The 22,644-nt window shown below is 31.2% G+C and overlaps 3 protein-coding genes across 4 annotated transcripts; 2 read left to right on the top strand and 1 right to left on the bottom strand.

Moving 5' to 3' along the window:
* Positions 1 to 16: 16 nt before the first annotated feature.
* LOC103572149 (G-protein coupled receptor Mth2) lies at positions 17 to 17,147 on the bottom strand. Of its 2 annotated transcripts, none has more exons than XM_008550609.2 (6): positions 16,521 to 17,147; positions 1,623 to 1,861; positions 1,339 to 1,505; positions 1,035 to 1,265; positions 652 to 915; positions 17 to 583 (listed from the first exon to the last, which is right to left on the bottom strand). In XM_008550609.2, the coding sequence occupies exons 2-6, from the start codon at positions 1,787 to 1,789 to the stop codon at positions 99 to 101; spliced, it is 1,314 nt and encodes a 437-aa protein (XP_008548831.1). In that variant the 5' UTR covers positions 1,790 to 1,861; positions 16,521 to 17,147; the 3' UTR covers positions 17 to 98. The 2 variants fall into 2 exon arrangements, with proteins under 2 accessions (XP_008548831.1, XP_008548830.1); XM_008550608.2 differs by lacking the exon at positions 16,521 to 17,147 and adding an exon at positions 2,263 to 2,671.
* On the top strand, positions 10,962 to 20,104 carry LOC103572150 (probable serine/threonine-protein kinase kinX). The gene is made up of 3 exons (XM_008550610.3): positions 10,962 to 12,378; positions 12,545 to 15,001; positions 17,156 to 20,104. Exons 1-3 carry the CDS (start codon positions 12,362 to 12,364, stop codon positions 17,295 to 17,297), a joined length of 2,616 nt encoding a protein of 871 aa, XP_008548832.1. The 5' UTR covers positions 10,962 to 12,361; the 3' UTR covers positions 17,298 to 20,104.
* Positions 20,105 to 20,937: 833 nt separating this feature from the next.
* Positions 20,938 to 22,556, top strand: LOC103572148 (MOB kinase activator-like 4). Its single transcript, XM_008550607.3, has 3 exons — positions 20,938 to 21,115; positions 21,734 to 22,242; positions 22,315 to 22,556. The coding sequence occupies exons 1-3, from the start codon at positions 20,978 to 20,980 to the stop codon at positions 22,409 to 22,411; spliced, it is 744 nt and encodes a 247-aa protein (XP_008548829.1). The 5' UTR covers positions 20,938 to 20,977; the 3' UTR covers positions 22,412 to 22,556.
* Positions 22,557 to 22,644: the final 88 nt, after the last annotated feature.

Raw genomic sequence — 22,644 nt, 5'->3', positions numbered from 1 at the left:
TATGTTAAAAAAAAAATTATTTAATTAAAATAAATAATTATCACTTAAATAATTAAAATTTTTCACTAGTGTCTTTATAAAAAATATAATTTATCATCTCAAGAAATCCTTTCGCGGGAAAATCTTTCAACATTTAGTACTGTAAGTAAACAACGATCCATACTTGCGACTTCCGGTTCATTTGAATCGACGCCCCGCAATTTTTGTACTTGATACCAAACGAGATATCTTATGGGTTTGCGTAAAACGAAGATACCGAAGACAAATATACCCTGGAGCGCGTTGACGAAGTCGAAGGCAGACCACGTGAGGGGATCGCCTCCAGCGCACCAGGAGATGACTTCCATCGCCCAATTTATGCCCATCAGGAAGAACAGAGCCAGGCAGACGAGGAAGAGTCGCCTCAGCCAGCTTAGGGTTCGACGTTCATCTCGACCTGATTCCCTGTTTTCCCGAAGACGTCGGAGGTCCAGTTCCCGTTGGTGCCGGGTTATTTCTACTGCTGTCAGTGCGAAGAGTACGACGTTAGCGATCACCAGAAGACCCACCGGTACGTAAAAGTACGGCATCGCATTAACGTCAGCTAAAATTTGTTACAATAGATTATTTAATCAGTCAGTTGGAGGTCTAGGAAAGTACAAGGTGACTTACACTCAAACCAGCATCTCTCTGAGCCAAAGTTTGGTTTCACGAAGGCAATAGGCACCGTCGGGCTGAGGTTCGCGACCATGGAGATGATGATAAGAATTGCCGGCGGAGTCCAAGCCCACAGAGAGTAATAGAAGAAGAGTTTCTTTGGCTTTGTCGGTGCCCAGTTTCCGGTGTCTATGTACCTTCGTAGCAGAAGATACGTCTCCAGACACATGACATTAAGCCAGAAGAAACACGCGACGAATGAAAATTGAATGACGAAAGCTGAAGGATAAAAAAGCTATTTTATAATTTTAATTTCGACATAAAATCGAAAGGAATTTAAATAACCAACTTTCTTATTGGCTTTCTTAATCTCCATAAATAATTAAACGAAAACAAACCTATCGAGACACAAAACTGGTCATTGAGATGCGCGCTCGCCAGCTGAACAGTAGCCAGTGTCGTAAAAGCAACAACTAGACATCCACAATAGTGACAGAGCGCTTTGCCATGGACATCCATGAGCTTAGGAGTGATGCAATACGCAATTATAGTTAGAATTAAAAAGGGCACTGAAATAAGAAGACCGCAGGCGTAGAAAGTCAGACGGAAGTCGCCGGTCACTTGATCTTCTGTAAATGAAATATGGGTTTTAAATTACTGCCACTAAAAAGTTATCTAAGTGCTTGCTAGTGAGCATCTTACGCTCTTGGAAGCACACGAGTGTCCTCAGACCCCGGTCAGGAATAATGTCCATGCAATAGTCGGATCCCAATGCCAGCATCGAGGGTACTTGATGTGGACTAAAGATAGAGCCGTTGAGTAACAAATAATGCTCGTCATCACTCGATATTTCAGGCTCCAACATATATCTGTAAATTATTATCAACTTGTTATTATTTTTTATTGCTGAAATTTAATCTCATATGTATACATACAAGATATCATTATTTATCACATAAATTACGTAACATTGTCGCGCTGTTTACCTTTTGTGCTTACATGGATCGCCAACCACTGTGACAAAGTTGTCCTTTTTGTCACCTGGAGCGAGTGCTCCAGTTTTGTTGAAGTCGCTGAAGTAGGGCGAGAAAATTTTGTAATTCTGAGCCTCCGCTGGTATACATTTCGCCATACCGTTCTCGTCTTTTGACATTACTTCTTTCAGCGAACAGCATTTTCCAACTCTCGGCAGCTTTGGATATTTTTCAAGACCCCAAGAATCGTTCTGTCAATTTTAAATCAAATTAATTGCCTAGTCTCGTCTTTGGAAAATAAATATAATTTAAATAATTCAAAATTTCCCGCCCGATTCTGCAGATTTATTTTTCAAATAAAATTGTCTTATTTTAAATTTAAAAAATAAAAAAGTCGACTCGCCATTTCTGGATGCTCTCTAATAGCAAAACAAATCGATACCAGCTCTAAAAATAATCACGCCAAGGAGAAGTTTGCTTGTAAGGAAACCAATTCATACAATCCACCAACAAACGTGATGACAAATCGATCGAGCACACCCGTCTTTTCATTGTATATATATTATTATATTATTTATATACAATAATCCATCAATTCTTAGTACATATTTACAAATATAACCGAGTAAATACTTAAATACAGTTCACTTACTATAGAAATAGAAATGATTGATGCTGATTGAGACAGGGAATTAACATCAATTACTTTAAAAAAAAGTACGTAACAATAAATTGAAGTTACTCGAGTAATTGACTTTAAGGTTGATCTTAAAATCCTATTTTCTTCATTACCACGTGTCACTGCCATTAAACTTCACTTATTTAACTTTTTTTTTTCAGAAATTTATTATTTTTATGCATTTAAATAAATTCAATTTACTTTCAAATTTCACATAAAACATTTTCAGTCTTCGGTAATTATGAGTAATTTAAGTAAGAGGCTCTATAAATTTTAAAAAAATTTATTGAATAGTTAATGGTAGTAATAATTTGTAATTATTAATTATTAAGTAAAAGTTTAATTAAAAAGTAGCTTTGTATTTTACAGGTACTCGCGCGTGGATCGATCGGTACATACTGACACTCTATACAACTTGAAAGAGTTACTATATAATGGAGTTGAGTAGAGCAAGACAGTAAAGTCACACATGATCGCGGTAATGCTGGTGATGAACCAAGACACCGAGACCAGGTGGAGCTACGCTGATACTGGAGTTTAAAGAAAAATTTTCAAGATGTGGTGGTGAGAAAATTTTATTTTTATTGATGTTATTCGCAATGTTCACTGGGTGGTTTGAGAGTAACAATTCCAAGCTCATCCTGTTTTAATTTTACGCTGGATTTTTTTATGGCGCTGAAATTGAAGAGAAGAAATAAGAAAAAACTTATTTTTATTGTCATTCAAAATCTTTACTGAGTTGGTTTAATGTCAGGAAGACAATTTGAAGCTTATCCTGTTTGAATTTTACTCCTGAGTTTTCTATGACATTAAAATGAAAAAGAAGAAATAAAAAGAAGAAACTTTAATTATTATTGTACTTCCAAATGTTCACTGGATTGATTTAATATCAGGGTAAAAATTTCAAACGCGTCCTGTTTGAATTTTACTTCTAGATTTTCTACGGCATTCAAATAAAGAAAGAAGAAATAAAAAGAAGAAACTTTTATTTTTATTGTCATTCAAAATCTTCACTGAGTTGATTTAGTCAGGATGACAATTTGAAGCTTATCCTGTTTAAATTTTACTCCTGGATTTTACATGGCACTGAGATAATAAAGAAGAAATAAGAAGAAGAAGAAATTTTTATTTTTATTGACATTCAAAATGTTCATTGGGTTGGTTTAATGTTAGATAACAATTTGAGGTTTATCCTGATTGAATTTTACTCATGGATTTTCTATGGGTTAAAATAAAAAAGAAGAAATGAGAAGAAGAAGGAACTTTTATATAACGAGTGGTTTATCTTTTTGGTAATTTCTGGTCGATTACTCCTATTACAAATAAACGACGCATCCGATTGGAATGATCGACGTCATCAGCGAGGTAATTTTAAGAAAAAGTAAACGTAGTTTAAATTTTTAATTTTAAACCGAGAATTGTGATAAGAGAATAATAAAAATTAATAAATGATTAATACATAAAAAATATTTATTTAACAATTGATCGATAAGATAAATAAGTTGATATTGAGTCGAAAAGTTTGATAATCTGATCTATGTGATTTATTAAGTGCTAAATAAAGAAGGCGATTCACTGGTGTATTAAAAAGTAATGTAAACATTAAGAAGATGAGGCTAAACACCCTTTTTTTCATCAGCAGGCTTAAGATTTTATGACGCGGAGATACTGAATACCGAAATAAAATTTTTTGGATTATTTTTAAAACTGAATCATTATTTTAAATTACATTTTTTATTATTATTTCATAGCTTCTCTTTGTTTTGTAATTATGAGCTGTTGAATTCTTTCAGATATTATTTTAATTTTGAATATTTTATTGACAATTTAATTTTTTTTTTTTTCATACATGGATAAAAGTTGACTCTACCAGACTCCAAACTTCTGGTTTCAAGCACAAATCCTGAAATGCAGCTGAGCAGGATTTAATTCAATGGGATAAAAATCCTGTTAAAGTACCACTAGATAGGATTTTGCTGGATTTTACAACAGAAAGATCTAAATCCTGCTGGACAAGATTTAAAAATTTAAGAATTTAAGATATTTAAACTTCTCACGCAAGGACTGAGTATAATTAATACAGGTGCATTACAGGACGCACCCGTTATCAGCGGCGGGAAAAATAACAAAATTTAAATGGTAATAATTTTTTTCAACTGTGTATTTAACAAAATTTCAAAATAGAAGAATGTTTTTGGAAATATTTTCGTACAAAAATTCAAAAAACGGTCAATGTACGGACTGATGCTAAAACTTTTTTCTGTTTTCAAACTCTTGAGTCTCAGAAAAAGTAAAATTAATTGAATTGAAAAATAAAAAATTTAAAAATTTTTATTGACAATTATTTCAGACAAAACGAGTCTTCAGACAGAAATCAATAAAATGTGTCTAGATATAATTAAATTAATTTCGGATCCGACCAGACTGCTAAAAAATTGAAGATCATATTTATAGTAAGTATGAAATGAATTGATTATAGTGTGCATTAAAAAATAAACTTGCAGTAAATCTGTACTTATCTGCAATGGTTCTATTGGCGTGTATTGATTGTGCGTAATTTTCAGTGTTCGGTCGTAACCGAGGTACTTTGTAGATTTATATAGAACCGAGATAACGAATACAATGATTCCCTAGAGTGTATTGATCAAATCGGATGCGAACTATATAAAAAGGGATCGCCTCCAGCGGACCAGGAAATAACTTTCGTGACCATGAGGAAGAATATATGGAGTCAAAGAAAAATAGCTGTCTTAGGGTGTAAGCCAGCTTACAGAAGAGGTTCATCTTTCAAATCCGTCTCTTCTAGACGTTGACGGAGATCCAGTTCTCGGTTATTTTCACGGCTGTTAATGCAGTAAGTCCAGTGATATTCGTAATTATTTGAAGACTCACAAGTATTGCGTTTGCGTCACCGGTTAAAAATAAGTTGGAATTTATTTAAGGATGATTATTTAATTGATTAATTGATAGTGTAGGTAGTACTGATGTAGGTGATACACTGAAGCCCGCATCAGAGGCTGCGATGAAGATAAGAATAACCAGTGAAGTCCAGCAAAAATCACAGAGAATAATAATAAAAAAAAAATGTTGGGCTTCAATGGCGCCCAATTGCCGGTGCATAAAATCCCGCCGAAAAAGGCGAGGTTTGAAAATTACCTATAAGTCATTGAAGAAAAAATATCACTTTGATTCACTGGCTGAGGAATTTAACATATTTATTTGGTTTAAATTTAACACGTATCCTTAAAAGGAATTTCAATTAACGACTTTCTTAAGTGACTAATCTCCATAAATAATTAAGAAATGAATAGCGTACCTGTAGACGCAAACCGTTGATTGAGATTAGCACTAGTCGCTGAAGAGTTGCTAATGTTTTAAAAACAACTAAATGAAACGGAATAAACAGAGTCGATATACACGTCCATAGACTCAGGAGTGACGCAATAGGCATGGAAAAAAATAAAGTATTGATGTTTGTACGAAAGACCAGTGGCATAGAAAATTCTTAGCTTTCAGTTTTTTGGTCTAGTGGAATAAGTCCGATAAAAGACGAATTTCATATTCTTTTATAGCTGTTTTATAAATAAGTTCTGTAGCCTTTAGCTTATATTTTTTTTATGGAAGCACGCGAGTGTATTCAGACCTTGTTTCAGAACTATGACCATGCGATAGTCGATTTCCCAATGTCATTATCGTGAGGTTTGGATCGGAAATGACGATACGATCTTGTGGACTGTTTAAATGCTAGCGTGTGAATTATTGATCGTTAGGTCATTGAAAATTGAGGGAGGTTTCAGTAGCCCGCACTTTTTAAAAAAACATGACCTTGAATTGTCGTAACCGGAAAACGCAGTTACAATTTTGCTGATAGATTTGAAAAAAATTACTGAGTTGTCATCAATTTGTTAAACAAAAGTTGGTAAAAAAATTCAGCAACATTTTGATGTCAATTTTGCAATTCGAAATTTCAAATTTCGGACTAAAATTCACTTACCAAATTTCATTTGACTTCTAATTGATAACAATTGTAAGTAATGACAGTTCAAGGTCTGAGTATTTTTAAAAAGGGAGAACAGTCTCGGAATGTAACTTTGTTATAAATTTTTTTCGGTTAGTTTTCATACTTTAGTGGGTAGCCAACAGCGAGAAACTTTTTTATTTAGTTAAGAAACTTGTACGGTGATATCTAAGTCCAGGAAGTGTGGTGAAAATATATGGGATAACTTTGGGCATACGCACGTACATTTCGCCATTCCAGTCTCGTCGCTTGCTATTATTTCTCAAAGTGAACAATTTTTTATTGTTACTAACTATGAGCCTTGCTCTAATATAGAGTTCAGTTCAAGAGACTGTCAGAGATTACTTTTATAATTATCTAATTAACTATGTCTAGATAATTTTTAAATTAGATCATAACAATTTCAAGTTTTTTTGTAATTCATTCAGAAAATTTTGAAATAGATCTCGTGCAAATTATATTTGACAAAATTTTTCTTTAAATTAAATTTTTTATTTTGTAAAAAATTCATCAGTTTTTTAATTTTTATAAAAAAAAAAAAAATTTTAACAAAAAATTATTTTTTGTAGAAGACATTTTTAAAAAAATCAGAGACTGAAGGAAAAGTTTTTGAAGTACAGTAAAAATTTTGGAAAATTTTGCTCTTACTCCAGAAAAAATTTAAAAAAAAAACATGTAATTGATTTTAAATATTAGAAGTTTGTCTAGAAATTTGAATTTGAAAAAAATTTCTACATTTCCATAAAATTTGGCGCCATTTCAAATTTCCGTTGACAGTCTCAGTCGCCAATAATTAATAAAATATTAACTGCTAAATGCATTAAATGATCTTTAGTGTATAATTTAATTTTCTTATAATCAACACGGCATTTACGGATGGTCTCGAATAGTAAAACGAATCGATACTACAGCTAAAAATAATCGCACCAAGGAGAAGTTTGCTTGTAAGGAAACCGATTCATACAATCCGCCAACAAGTAACGTAATGACAAATCGATTCAAAACACCCGTATATACATTTTATTTTATCATTTATATACAATGTTCCACCGCTTTATTTTATTTTATTTTTTTTTTTTTTCATATATATCGACTTATATAACCGAGTAAATAAAATACAGTTCACTCGCTACAAAAATTCAAATGATTGATTGATTCACCGAATTGACGTTAATAAATTTGTAAATAAAGTAAATAAATTTACGTAATTCCATAAAGAGTTTGCTCCACAAATTCCATGGTACGGCCATTTAATTTCTCTTACAGTCACTGACATTCGCGAAATTCGTCATTAAATTTTAAACGCTATTTATTACTGAACTATTTAAATTTTATCTTCTTTATACAAAAATAGCACGTGGCCCTTGTAGACGACAGCCAATAAGGAACTACTGTGCAGTTTGTAAAGTCTATTGTCATGTTATTTAACTTTAATAAAAAAGAAGATGGGATTTAAATGTGTAGTAAATTTAGAGATAATAGACATTTATATTATTTAAATATTCATAAAACTGTCTCTTTACCTTCTCCTTGGATTTACCCAGGGATCTATTGTATTTCTAAGCTGCTAGTATACATTTTATTTCTTATTACCCAGTATATTATAGACTTGACCTTTCCAGAAATAATTTCATCAACTTTTGACGTCACATTCTAACTTTAAATGCCTAATTTTCATAATTTTTTATCGATCATCAAATTTAAAAATTCAAATTTAAAAATTTTCCCGCGTATTTAAAAAAAATTAATAAATAATATTTTGAAATTTTTTTTCAATTAAAATAATTGACAAAAAGTTTAATTATAAATTTCTAGTGAAATATATGACGTAGTAAAAATTGATATTGATAAAAAAGCTATTCGTGATTTATATGATTCGTACATACATACATTAATTTTTATGTCCATACATATATGCTATAAAATAATTGATAAGATAAAAATCAAATAAAATTAATTAATTAATCAATTTTTAGTATGTTCATTGACGTCACAATCGTAAGATTTTTCATTAATTAATTAAAATTTTTATTTTAAATCTTCTCTTCTTTTATTTGACCTTGAAAATTAATTTTTTTAAAAATTAATATACATTCGCGCCAAATTAATTAGACAAGGACAATTTTTTTTAAATTATTCAAAATTCTTGTATATTTTAATTCAATGGAATATATAATCAGTAAGTAATAATTTACTTGGCCTCATTATAACGGCAATAAGTTTTCTACCGACTTCTTCAAGAAGAAATGAAATTAATAGATAAGATTTTGAAAGTTTTAATGTAACGGTAAAACAATTTATAAAAAGTAACTCTTCGATATTTATTCAAGCGATTTTGAAACCTTGGATTGTTTGTTTACTGATAATTAAAAAAAAATTTTTAATTAAATTACATACTTGTAAGTAGTGTAATTATTTTTAGTATCGAAAATATTATTTTGCCATTGAAGATATAATGGCAGTAAAAATATGTAATCGTGAAAAATATTCTAAAAATAAATGCTTATTATTATTGTTGAAGAATTTAAGTGATACTTAAAATAGTGGGTTGCATAAAAATAGAAGTTTATTTTTAAAATTGAATCACATAATATATGTATGACTATTTTTGAAATTGCAATTAAATCATTTTTAACCACATGATTATTTTTTAATGAGAATTTAAATGCGCGTAGATATCTTACGTACATATCTGTATCCATACATATATTTGATGAGTTATTGTGGGTCATTTCATATTTATTTTCGTATATAAAAATTTATACATTTATCGATACTTTTTTGAATGGGTCATAAAGAAAGATAAGTTAAGTATCAGCGTTACTAAAAATTTTTTATCTTTCGTAATACTTTTTTCAAGTTTTATAACTTTATCTTCAGATTTTACAAAATAAAAATAGAAATTTTTTAAAAAATACTTTTGCTAACTGATCTACGCATTGGTTTCGCTGATAAAATTTTTCCACAGCCGGGGACTGGAAAAAAAAATTTTGCGGCGGAATTTCTCATGTTTGCGCAATAGCCGTAATTCAAAAATTTTTTGACAAAAATACATCGAAACTAGAGATTTCAAGTTATAAAATGTTTTTTTCAAAATCTATAAACAATTATTTTTCACAAAATTGCAGCTCTGCAAAAATTTCTAAAATTATTTTTTGTAAACTTGTAAGGAAGCTATATATATATATGTACATATATATAGATATAGAAATGAAGCGTCAAAGATTTTTTACTAGAATAATAATCATAGACTAGATTAGATAAAAAAAACCGAACAAACAAGTAAACAAAGAGGAATAAATATGAAAATGATATTTTACAAAATCTAAAACATGAATTTAAAAATAAAAAAAAAAATAATGACTCAAGTGATAAATAATTAAATAATCAATAACATAGGAAGGAAGTTTTGAGCATAAGAATGCATATGTGCTTTATCAAATTTTCATTATCAATAATCCATAAAACATTAAATATTGTAATTATTATCGTCACTAACATAACAATTGTTCAAATGTTACAAGAGTTTAAAAACACACTGTTATCTAGATCAAGTTACATGCGTGTGTTGAGTGTGACCAAATATACTCATTGTACAGTACAATAATTATTCTAATCACAATGGAAATTTATTCGAATTTATTGAGCAAACGTAAGTTACAAACCATTTAAATATTTCGAAATTCGTCTCATTAAATTTCGCCATTTTTATTATATATAACAATAAATAATCAACATACACATATGTGTAAATATCATAATTAAAAATCAAAATTCCCCATAAGCCAAAAAAAAATCTGTTTGAAAAATCATTTTCAAAAATTTGAAATTCTACTAAAATTGCGCGCGTATAAATTTACGTCAGTAATTAAATGTAATATCGGTATCTAGTCTACTTGTCACACGTTCTTATATATATACATATATATATATATATATATATATATAGCATAAGATACATCTACAGAGCACATTGACTTCAACTTGCGAGAAAGATAGAAAATATACATCCACATAAGTAAAAGAGTGTACATATATGTGGTATATGTACTAGTTTAAGTACAAGCGGAGTTTAAGCGAGTGTCCAAGTCACAAGCAGTCACAAGTAGTTTCCAAGTCTGTACTGCCCAGTTACACTGCTCATCAACTCGATGACCTACGTATACCATTATATACATATATATATAAATATATATACTGTAGAGATAGTCAACCCTACTATAGACACATATATGTGTATACATATATATATACTATACAGCTTAAATTCAGAACCGTGGATTACCGCAACTGGATACCTATTTTGATACCGTACAACTTTAGTTATCTTCAATGCCAACAATAGTCCTTTATATTTATATATATATATATTTTTTTTTATTTGACTGTATCTGATATCTTTATGATTAAATTCCTAAATGCTATCACACCAACCCTAGAAATTTAAAACCTTGGCTACGGAAACAAACCGCGATAACTTGATCCAATTTAAATTTCATCAAATGAATATAATACTTTTAAATAAAAGGAAATAAGTTTAAAGTATTTCCAATGTATATATATTATATCTATATATTTGTTAAATATATATGAAAAAAAGTCCTTGAATTTTACACGAAAAGCCTCGGGGAAGCCATGGTAGAGCTTGCGTGCGTTAAAACTTCATATTGAATGATTACGTCGAAATTGCGTGGGGCTGGAAAACTTTTTTATGTAGGTCGTAGGAAGATAACTCGAAAAATATAACAAAGACTCTTTTTCATAAGAAGACAAATATATATCACAAAAGTTGGCTTTCAAATAGATAATAACTACAACTACAACAAGTAAATATGAAAAAAAAAATAGTATTAGCTGATAATATATCCTTGGATAATATGAAGATAGTAACGGAGTAAATGGAGTATTAAATATATTCTTTTTATTCTTCAGCGCAATTGATCACTGAGTTGATAACGTGGATGTACAGCCGATGGGTATATTTAATTATGCCATGGATGAAGTGAAGCTATGAAGCAGAATATATATGTATGGCAGGAAAAGTTGCGTGGGGTACATATATGTTATATATATGAAAGAGTCTCTCTGTGCTCCGTTCTGGTAAAATGTACTCCAGCATATAGTACGACGACATTAGAGTACGAGAAGGAAATCGATTGCGTGGCAGAACTGTGTAGAGAATAGAAGCATTTGATTATGTATCCATGCATGCATATTACTCTCTACCACTACTCTAATGCTACTGATAACGCTTTACGTATTTGTCATTCCGCAGGTAGAGGAACGTCGTATAGTACTGTATCGGAGTTCGTAGCCAATATATATATGTATATGTATATGTATATGTATATATGGAATAGTGTATGGATGTATGTGTGGTACACTAGTGTAGGAATGGAGTAGTCGCAGCATGAGAGCCCCTGATATTGCGATTATCCACGTCTTTGTTGGACACCCACGCCCACGTAGTTTATCTTTATCATGCTGCTGTGGCTGTGTCTTTTTCTGTGTTGATGGAGAAGGACGCCGACGGCGACGGCGTCGAGGATGGTATTGAGAACGGAGGCAAAGAGAGTGAAGGGAACGGGGGTAGACATCGCGACTCTACGGCCGGTCAGTAGCTCCCTGGCAGTCAGAGTGCGCGGCTGTGTGAAACCGACTTGTTGATTTAAATTTGAATTTTTAAAAAAAGTTACCTGGCTGCGAGTTTATTTAAACCGAGGTTGGTTTTACTGAGGGTGTCAACTGATGATTGTTTGGTTTAATGATAGCGTATGTATGTGGATGTAGATTTATGCAGATGATAGTTTGATTAAGTTGAGGATACTGGAGGAAAGAAGAAACGAGGATAGTGGTTTATCATGCCGAGTACTCGCGGGCAGATCGATTCAGCGGAGTAGTAGAGGATATGAAAATCGCGACGCCTGGTCGTCGAGTAAAATTTCACCAGTGTCTGCTCGTTGCCACGCCCGCGATCACGGTGTCATTAAATTCGATGACAAATGGACCGTGGATGGACACGGGTGGGCCGATGTCGAGACTCGCTGTCGGTGGATGAACAATTCTAGCAGGTAAGCAAATCTATTGATACCAGAGCTCATCATAACAATAATAATTATGATGATGGTAATTTAAAATAATTATCATTGTCATGAATATTTATGAGATGACAACAACTGTACAATTGAAGATAATGATATCTATGTAATATAATGATATTGGTATTATTGTAATCAGGTTAACGTTTAAATTGACACTCGGCCGAGTCGATGCGAACGAGCAGGTAGAAGAGCCGTTGGATGGAGCGATGAGCGCTGCCCCCACCCGGGGCCAATCGCCCCGACGTCAGAGACGCCACCGACATCGACATCGTCACCACCAGCATCGACGGCGACATCATCACCTGAGAAATAATAATAATAATAATAACAACAACAATCCCCACGACGACGGCGCATTTCACGAGCAGTGTCGCTACTCGTCAGACTGCCAGGAAACTCGTGGTGACGATCTAGAGACCACTGAAACTAGTAAACAAACACGCGAGGAAGGCGAAACTCGTCCGAAAGTAAACCCGATATTCTTGTGGGCTCTCCAGCGAGAACAGAAAATAGTTGAAGTACGGTGCGAAGACTACGACAAGAGAAATAGAATAAAGTTGACTAAAACTCCTTACGGGTGGAGATCGATACCAAGAACTTCCTCGAGTGTTTATAATTCTTGTCACTGTACGGGTAGATCGAATTATTCTGTTAATAAGGATAAGCCAACGTCGTCGTCGCCTTCTGTGTCGTCGAGTTGTGTTCCGTGTTCGATGTCATCAAAAAGTTCATCTTCTTCACCCTCGTCGTACTCTGAGTCGACTTCGTTTTCCTCGAGATCTTCGGCCTCTTACATGGCGAATAAAAATAAGGACACGTGCGTTGTCCCAGAAGTCAGTAGAAAGGAATCAGTGAAGCGACGTCGCAGATCACGTTATCATGTTTCGGATGACGAAAGTGACGCGACGAGAAGCTCATGTAGAAATTCGAGAATAAGCTTCGATTTGTCGTGTGATGATCATCAGCATGAAGAGGATCCGGATGACAGAGATGACGATTACGAGGAACGGGAAAGATTTGACGATCATGATGTTCATGATGGCGACTATGAGTTTGATGACACGCAGCATGAAAACTCAAGATTCTTAACTACAACATGCGGTCGTAAAACTTTTGGATTAATTGATCTAGAAAAAGTGCAGAAGGATTCGTTACTGCAACCGCGTGTTGTTTTGGAGCCGCTCAATCCCTCGCGGTATCGCTTTAGTAATTTGATTGAGAGCTCCAAGTTGGACGACGATATCGAAATGGTGGTTGAGGATGATGATGTTGTAGAACAAGGTGTAGAAAGTGTTAAAGATAATAATAAAGACAATAATAATGATAATGATGACGGAGTTAGTAAAATTGATGTCAATTCTGTTTCTGTTTCTGTTGTAAGAGCAGAAGATACCGAAGAAGAAATAGAGGAAATTGAGGATGATATTAAAGATAACGTTGAAGAGCTTGATGATGAAAATGCGACGGTCTTCGAGTACGATGATCGTGACTCTGTGGAGATGATGGACGATGAGGAACTCCATGAGCGCGAAGACGACGTACTGAGTCCTGATAAGCTTCCGGACAGTGAGTTTTATCAAGTAGCGCATTCTGTTCCTACGAATAAAGTCCAGGAGACTTGTTTTGAGGATGACATCATCGAGGAAGATGTGGATCAAGTACAAGTTAATGATATGAAAATTGTAAATCACAGACCTAGAGTACCTGGAAATATTCCTCTGCCAGATCTTAAACCTATTAATGATTCTGCTGACAAGCCCCGTTTTCCAAAGACACTGCAGATCACTCGAACGTGTTCGCAACAAGTTCCTCCGAGTCCTCCGTGTTCTGTGACCTGTTCCGAAGACGCATCGCGACCAGAGGTAATCAGGAACAGAGTTATGCCTTCAGTGATGCCTGAAAAACGTCGACGGGAAGCTCCGGATTTGATAGAAGTTAAGCCGACCGAGTGGAGAAGGCGAGAAGCTTTGAAACCGGCGAATCAACTCAGGGAGTTAATTAGAAAATCCGGTGGATCTATTCCAGATCCACTTTTAGTACCGCGAGATCGTCTGCCGATTCTAGCGGCGTCTCCAGCAATCGAAATTCCCCGATTGCTTATCACGAGACCAGACTTGCGACTTCCTGAGGCTCTATCGCACCCAGAACTTCTCTCCGATCCAGATTTATTAGTAATCTCACTATCACATCTCCAGCAAGTTTTGGACGCCGTCCCCGAGTCTCGTAATCGTGTGCAAGAAGATAAAACTCAAGCCAAATCTAACAGTAATTATCAGCAACAGCAGTACCAGCCGCAGCATCATCAGCAGCAGCTGCTACAGCAAGACAATCAACATCACCACAGTAATAACAATAATCAAAACTCGTCAATGTCAACGCATTCTGAAAAAAAGAGATTGTCTTGCAAGCCAATAGGGAGTCTCATGCCAGCACCAATCGACCTTTCCCGACACTCGTCGTCTGCTGTATCTCCAGCCCAGAATTCCATTCTAAGGGTAAGGACTGGACTACTCAGACAGGAATCCGAAGTAACATCAACAGCACGAATTCCTGGAGACGATTCCCGTCTCTGGCATCCGCTTTTTGGCTGCAGGTATGCTAACTTATGTTTCTTCATATCCATAATTTATATTAATTATAGTAATCAATGTATCATATGTTTATATCATAGAATTATACAGAAGGCATATTGCCACATAGACAATTGTATATAATGAAGAACGCGTGCGCAACATGAGTAGAGTTAGGCTGGCTCGATCGATTCCCCTCTTTCTCTTTCTCTAAAACCCTCTGCTCAGCACTATAATACTACACCCACACACCAGGAGCTTTCGTACTCCCGTAGCTTCAGGCTAAATATTCTACCTCTACTACGTATATACATCTATGCTTCATCAACCCTCTCTGTATATTACACGGCTTTATCCCATGTCTTCTTTCTTCTTTCTTCAGCTGGTATTCTTCTCTACACATAATGCAAGTAGATCTCCATCTCTCTCCATCACTGATCCTCCCTCGAGCTTCATGGGGGATGGAGTTCGACGCTTCATTCAGACTCATACCAATATACTTTACAAGTTTGTCATCAAAGTTATCCGGATGTACTGCAGATGTTACGTTTGTCTCTAGACAATGTTTTTTTATTTTAAAAACTCCTAAAGAAAAACTAAACGGCTTTATAGACATTCGTACGTGTACGTGGATGCGAATAGAATGAAAAAGTTCGATCGGCAATTTATGTTTCATGTTTTACAGGGTTCGCTGTCGAACATCATTTATATTTAACGTCAACACACTATTCTAACATTATATCTATACTATAACGCGGGATGCTAAAGTTCACACGATTGCTTTGTTGTACAAAACTTTGCTTCTTTGTTTTACGTAAAAGCTTTGAGAATATTTTATGCCCGGTGAATAACTAGTATGAGCTTTACTATTTTATTAATACTTAGTATCAGATCAAAATAAAATAAACTTCTGTTAAAAACTTTTGTTTAAATTAAAAGAAAAATATTTCAAGTTCATATCACTTGGAAATTTTATTTTTTTTTTTACTTTCCAAGTGATTACGTCATGAAAATTTAAATCTTGCACTTTTTTTATGAGTCTGAATGTAGCAGACATCAGACAAATTTAAAATTATAAATAAATAGAGTTAATTAATTAATAAAATAAAATTTTTAAGAAATGCGCATGTGGAAAATTTTTAAATTAATAGAAGCGTTTTTTAAAAATATTGTTTTTTTTTTATTATTTACTCTATTTATTCATAATTTCAAATTTGTCTGCTACATCCACACTCGTCTTTTTTTTACTTTACTTCAGTAATTAGTTTTTCTATTGTGCGGAAGTCAATTAATTTTAAATATTAATTTTAAAGCTGATACTGAAGTCAGCAGTCTAGTCATTTTTTAATTTATTTCAAAACGATCAATTATAAAAAAAAATATTTTAAAAAAATTCAATAGCAAGATTTTTATAACCTCACAATTATCAAAAACTAATTGTTTTAAAAAAAAAAAATTCCTATTGTATTTTTAAAATTTTTTGAATTAAAATGAAGCTCAATATCGTGATAAATAACAAAGAATATAATTTTGAATACTCACATGGTATTTTCATTGAAAATTCAACTTTAACTATTTTAATTGTATGACGAACTTGATTCTCTTGTAAAATTTAAAAATTTGATCTAATTCCTCGACAAATATCTTTGAAAATGGAAAACTTTATAACAGTATTCGAAATGAGTGTGGATATGGCAGCTATTAGACAGTTAATAAATTTTAATAAGTGAATGTAGCTGACAGTTGGGAATTTTTTAAATTATCGAACAAATAAATCGATTGTGAATGATCCCGAAGTTAGTAGACAGTTAACAATTTTCGTATTTTTTTTCAACGAATCAATTACAAAAAAAAAAGAAAAACTAAAAATATTCACATGCAGAAAATTTAAAAAACTGGTGCTATTTTTTAAAATATGTTTTTTTTTATAATTTATCCTTCTAAATAGATTTAAAAAATTATTAAACGTCAGTTAACTTCAGTATCATATCGATGAGTGTAAATGTAACTAACAAGCGGGAATTTTAAAAATTTTTATTCATTTATTTATTTAAAATTCATAAAATGTCAAATGACTGCTACATTCACACTCATTTCAAATTGTCAGCTGATTTACACTCATTATTTAAATTCTATACCTCCAAAATTTAAATTAATTAAAATTATAAATTTTTCAGGCAAAAAAATGAAGAAAAAATTCAAACGAAATCTATACATCAGTCTCAAGACAGCAGACTCCAGCATCCTGGTAATTATCAACAATCTCAAGACACTAATTCGCATCGTGTGTCCTGGCACCGGACTACCTTAGCCTCCTGACGTTTAATGGATATCAAGGTTTTAAATAATAAACAGCCTGGAAATAAGACAAAGAGAGCAAGTCAAACTCAAGTGCAATAGTAGTAAAACAAAAAAAAAGAAAAATACAAATTAAATAAATAATAATTATAAATAATTGTAGTGCAATACAACGCAATACAATAGTGCGAGTGTGAATTAATCAAAGGGAAAATTATAAATTTTCTATGGTTTGTTCAATTGTTAATTCTACACATTTTACGGGATTTTTTTTTTTTTAATTAAGTTATTGTCATTTTAAAAAACCATCGTGTTCGCGGTTAATAGCAAATCGTTAACTCTTAGGAAGGAGTAGTTGCGTGTTGGGATTTACCAGAGAGTATCGATTTCGGTGCATTGACCCACCGGATTGAAATAAGAGAATGAAATACAATATACGATGCAGAAACGATTTTAAATTATTTACATAAGTTTAAATTTTTATTTATAATTATTATTATTATGTCATATTATTTTTAATTTTTAAATAATCCCTTTGTCGGTCGCAGGACTGCGTTAACCAAATGCATATACTAGCGTAGCTTAATCAGTAAATAATTGTATATTAATTAAATAATTAATTAATTGGTTATATGAAGTTTTATTCCAGACTATTTATTCTAAGGGATGATTGAAAAAAAAATGGTGGATTTGACACTCGAATTTGTGATAGATTAGTATTGCGATACTTTTGTTGTTGAGTTTAAATTTTTGAATTTAAAAATTAATTGTTAATCATTTTTTTTCTTCATTAAGATTTGATTGTTTGACTATTGATTTATTGATACGAAAAATTTCTTATTTTTAATGACAAATATTTTTTTTATCATTAATAAGTTTGTTAAATTTTTTTTTTAGATTTTTAAAAATTGTTTGATATTTTTTAAAATTAATTTTAAAGTTACTGAGTTCTGTTTGTTACTTCACAATTTAAATATCTTGGACTTTAACTCCTGGTTCAAAGGTGAATTTTTTTTTTATAAATGTATAGAAAATTTTCTTGTGTAAAAAAAAATTAATGTACCTTTTTATTGTTTTATCTTGCATAATTTTCACGGTATTTTAATTCAATGAACGCGTTACAGAGATAAATTCTTTAAAGAAATTTTACTCGGCGAACTTTTTTGTCTCGTATATTTTATCTTGCATAATTTTTTTTTCATCGCTTTAAATTTAACTTTTGTTTTACGCGCGACCAACTATTGCTTGTTTCAAAAGTATTCGTTCAAATTATTTTATTAAACTTTAAATATCTTTAAAAGTATGTAAGATAAACATAATTAATTTATTAAATAAATATTAATCATTAATTTCGTTTATTTAAATGTAAATAAAATTACTAGTTTTGTTAATTAATTACTTGATTAAAAATGGGATCAAATTTAATAATTTATACAGAATAATTAAATTTTAAATATTCTTTCTACTGAAAGAAAGTGATTTAATCAAATCCATATAGATTTTATATTTCTCTTTATCATTAATCATTGATGTTTTTTTTTCAAATTAATCCAGGGAATTAATAACAATAATATTAAATAATAATTAACAGAAGTTTAAATAATAGTAATTTGTGCCCTGATGTATAGATTTATCATCTATGCAGGTGCTAATTGTACATTTTTTTTTTTTATTCAAATTTCTTTTTTCTTTTTTTTTAGTCTACTGTAAAAAATTTGCGGAGTGAACGGATTAAATCCGGAGAGGATGACTGCGTACTTATTTCATTTCTTCGGAGTAAAATTTACTCCAAAGGGGAGTCATTTTAAATTTTAAACTAAGGGTCGCAGTGAAATTAACTTCTAAGGAGTTTATTTTAATATTAAAACACCGAACTGGAGTGAGTTTAAATCTGAAAAAATTCTAGATCACTCCGAAATTACTCCACTAGATAAATAAATTCCATATTTACTCCGTATTCGGAGTGATTTTTCTAAAACTCTAGAACTCCGAATGACGGACTAAATTCAAATTTAAATAAAATTCGTAATTACTCTGCTTCACTCCGAATTTTTTACAGTAAAATGTAAACGATTTTTAAAAATTATAATAAGAGTATACACGTGCAATATCTTTCTTAGTCAATGATGTAACATGAAAGAATAAAAGAGAATGAGAATAATAAATATATGACTAATAAATAAATAAATAAATAAGTAAATAATGAAAGAAAAAAAAAACAATTGTAGATATGCTTTTAGATAGGCGACAAAATATTTGTATTTATATTTATGTATTTGTATCACAAAAAAAAAAAAAAAAGGAAAAAAAATTAAGTACTTGTACTAGCATCGCTAATAATTAAAATTTTTATATTTTATCTTGTCAATAAAAAAATCCGAGAGTTTAGTGGAAAAGGGACCGTAAATATATCGATAATTACTTCCGTTATATGTTTGAAAGTGTAATTAATCTTGAAAAAAATAAACAAATTGTTGGGAGAATATTTTTAGTTAATAATCAAAAGTAGTAAAGTCTGGTGATAAAAATAAGTTACTGAATAATTACACATTATCAGGTAATTACAGCGAAAAAATTATATGAATAAAAAAAAAACAATAACAAGATAAACTAGACGAGGAATTTTATAATTATTTAAATAATGCACATAAAAATAATATTTTTTTTTATTATATAGTTATTATTATATTATTATGATATTAATTATTAATTATTAACTATGTTTATTATTATTTAGTAATTGTAATAATTGTTTATAATGAGAAGATGGAGGAAAATTGTATAAAATATTTATCATTACATTGAATAAACATAATGGTCACTATTGATATACTTTTTTTTTTGTTTCACTAATTTTCTTATTGTTTTTGTTTTCAGTTCGTCTTTAAAAACAACGTTCAGTAATTATTTGTTATCTATCACATTTATCATACATGTGGGTAATGATAACGACAAAGTAAGAACTGAAAAAAATTGAATACATAATAAAACAAAAGATTTTTGTTTAAATAAATTGTTATAAGAAATATATTTTCACTTTTGTAAACAATTTATTAGATAATAAAATTAATTTGTAGTAAATTATAAATAAATAATAAAATTATTTATGTCTTCTTATTTATTTACTAATTTCAAAATTAATTTTTATTATTTTTTTAAATTTTCGGGCGAAATTTAAGTTGCGCTCCGTAGTAAAGTTTGCCGCGGAAATTTAAATTTAAATTTGAGGGTCAAATGTACCTGCTAATTACTGTACTAATTATCGCAAAAAATTATCAGATCTTCCACACAAGTCCACAAGAAATTTTTACATCGAAACATTCAAATTTTTTATTTGAATTTAAAATTTTCCCGCCATTTATTTTAAATGACTTCGCGGCGAAAAATTATGATCTGTCAGTGATATAGAGACCGTTTTTACCCCGCGCCGCTTTAATTTCTCAATTAAAAAATCACTAATTAAAAAAATTAATTAAATTTAAAATAAAAATAAATCATTATTAAAAATTAATTAGCAAAAATAATTTATTTTTTCCTGTGCTGATAATTAAATAAATAAATAAATAAATCTAGGAAATAGTGAGATATAAAAGACCCTAGTGGTCATGGCTGCCACAAACCTGAAGTAAAAAAAACTATGTTAGTCATAAAACAAATCGAGGTAGCTTTTTCACAGCATCCATGCGCAGCAAAGAAAGATAATGCTCGACGTAAGTCGAGTAAGTGCACCAACAAATTCGGAAACAACAACCGAGACACCGGAGGAAACACCTGAAAAAATGAAGATGGCAGATGGTTCAGCAATAATACGACGAAACAGGCCCGGTACCAAAGCCAAGGTGAACAAATTACTTATTATTCAATTAATAACTCCAAACACATCACACTTGACAACACATCCATGATTCTCGAACGGCCATTATAATTTTTATTTAACGCCTCAGTTACCACTGGCTTAGAAATCAATCAGCTTTAATCTGATTAATTATTTATCAAAAAAATAAATATATAGAACAATCATACGTCAAATGATTGTTAATAATTAATGACAATTTAATAAATCGATTTGTGACAGCTTGCTCGTTGCTCCATCTTCATCATACTCAAAATGACACCAATACCCAATGGGAAATCTATCAACTATCAATTAAATATTATTATTAATTTAGTTTTCATAGAAATTAATTATTAAGTTGGTTTTAAAAATAGACTTCTTTGAAAAATAGTTATGATCATCCTGAAATTACCCGACGTTTAATAATTTTTTGATTTTTTCCAAACGATAAATTAAAAAGAAATATTTCAGGAAATTGAAAATTTTTCAATTTAAAATATTAGACATCGGCTAACTTGAGTATCATTAGTATTTACTGATTACTTTATCCTTATTTGTCGTTTCTCAATTTAAATTATGTAGGATTTTTTGAAAAATTATTTAATAAATAAATATTTTCCAGGATTTTTGCCGATGGCCTGATGAACCTTTCGAAGAAATGGACAGCACACTTGCAGTCCAACAGTACATACAGCAAATGATTAGACGAGATCCAACCAACATAGACCTAATCCTAAGTATGCCTGATGCCCAAGACGAGGGTGTCTGGAAGTACGAGCATCTGAGACAGTTTTGTATGGAGTTGAACGGTCTTGCTGTGAGATTGCAAGAAGACTGCGATCCTCTTTCATGTACGCAAATGACAGCTACTGAACAATGGATATTTTTATGTGCTGCCCACAAAACACCTAAAGAATGCCCTGCTATCGATTACACACGACATACTCTTGATGGGGCTGCCTGCCTGCTCAATAGCAATAAATATTTCCCAAGTCGGGTCAGTATCAAAGAGTCATCAGTCGCTAAACTCGGATCTGTCTGTCGCCGGGTCTATAGAATTTTTTCTCACGCATATTTCCATCATCTCACGATATTTGATCCGTTTGAACACGAAACTTATCTATGCCGAAGGTAAAATTTTACTTTTATTTTTAATACTTCATTATGATAAATAATTATTTATTTATATATTTCTACTTTAAGGTTTACGGCTTTCGTAACTAAATATAAACTAATGTCAAAAGATAATCTTATTGTTCCGATATTAAAAGAAGACGGTTCTACGGAAAGTGAAGCATAGGATTCAGCTGTACAAAGAATTTGTAATAATAACAATTGTCAGATTTGATTTATTGTTTCTTGATATATTTATTTATCAATGGAATACTAAACTTCATATATATTAAATTTACATTGGAAAAATTTAAGTAAAAAATTTAAAAAGGTTTTGATTAAATTTTTTTTTATTACTTCTTTGTATTCTGACGTGCAATTGCTGTCAGAAGTAGGTGACATTTTTTTAAATTCTATATA

The sequence above is a fragment of the Microplitis demolitor genome, chromosome 2 (genome assembly GCF_026212275.2).
Source record: "Microplitis demolitor isolate Queensland-Clemson2020A chromosome 2, iyMicDemo2.1a, whole genome shotgun sequence".
NCBI lineage: Eukaryota > Metazoa > Arthropoda > Insecta > Hymenoptera > Braconidae > Microplitis > Microplitis demolitor.
This window is presented reverse-complemented; position numbering and strand designations above follow the sequence as displayed.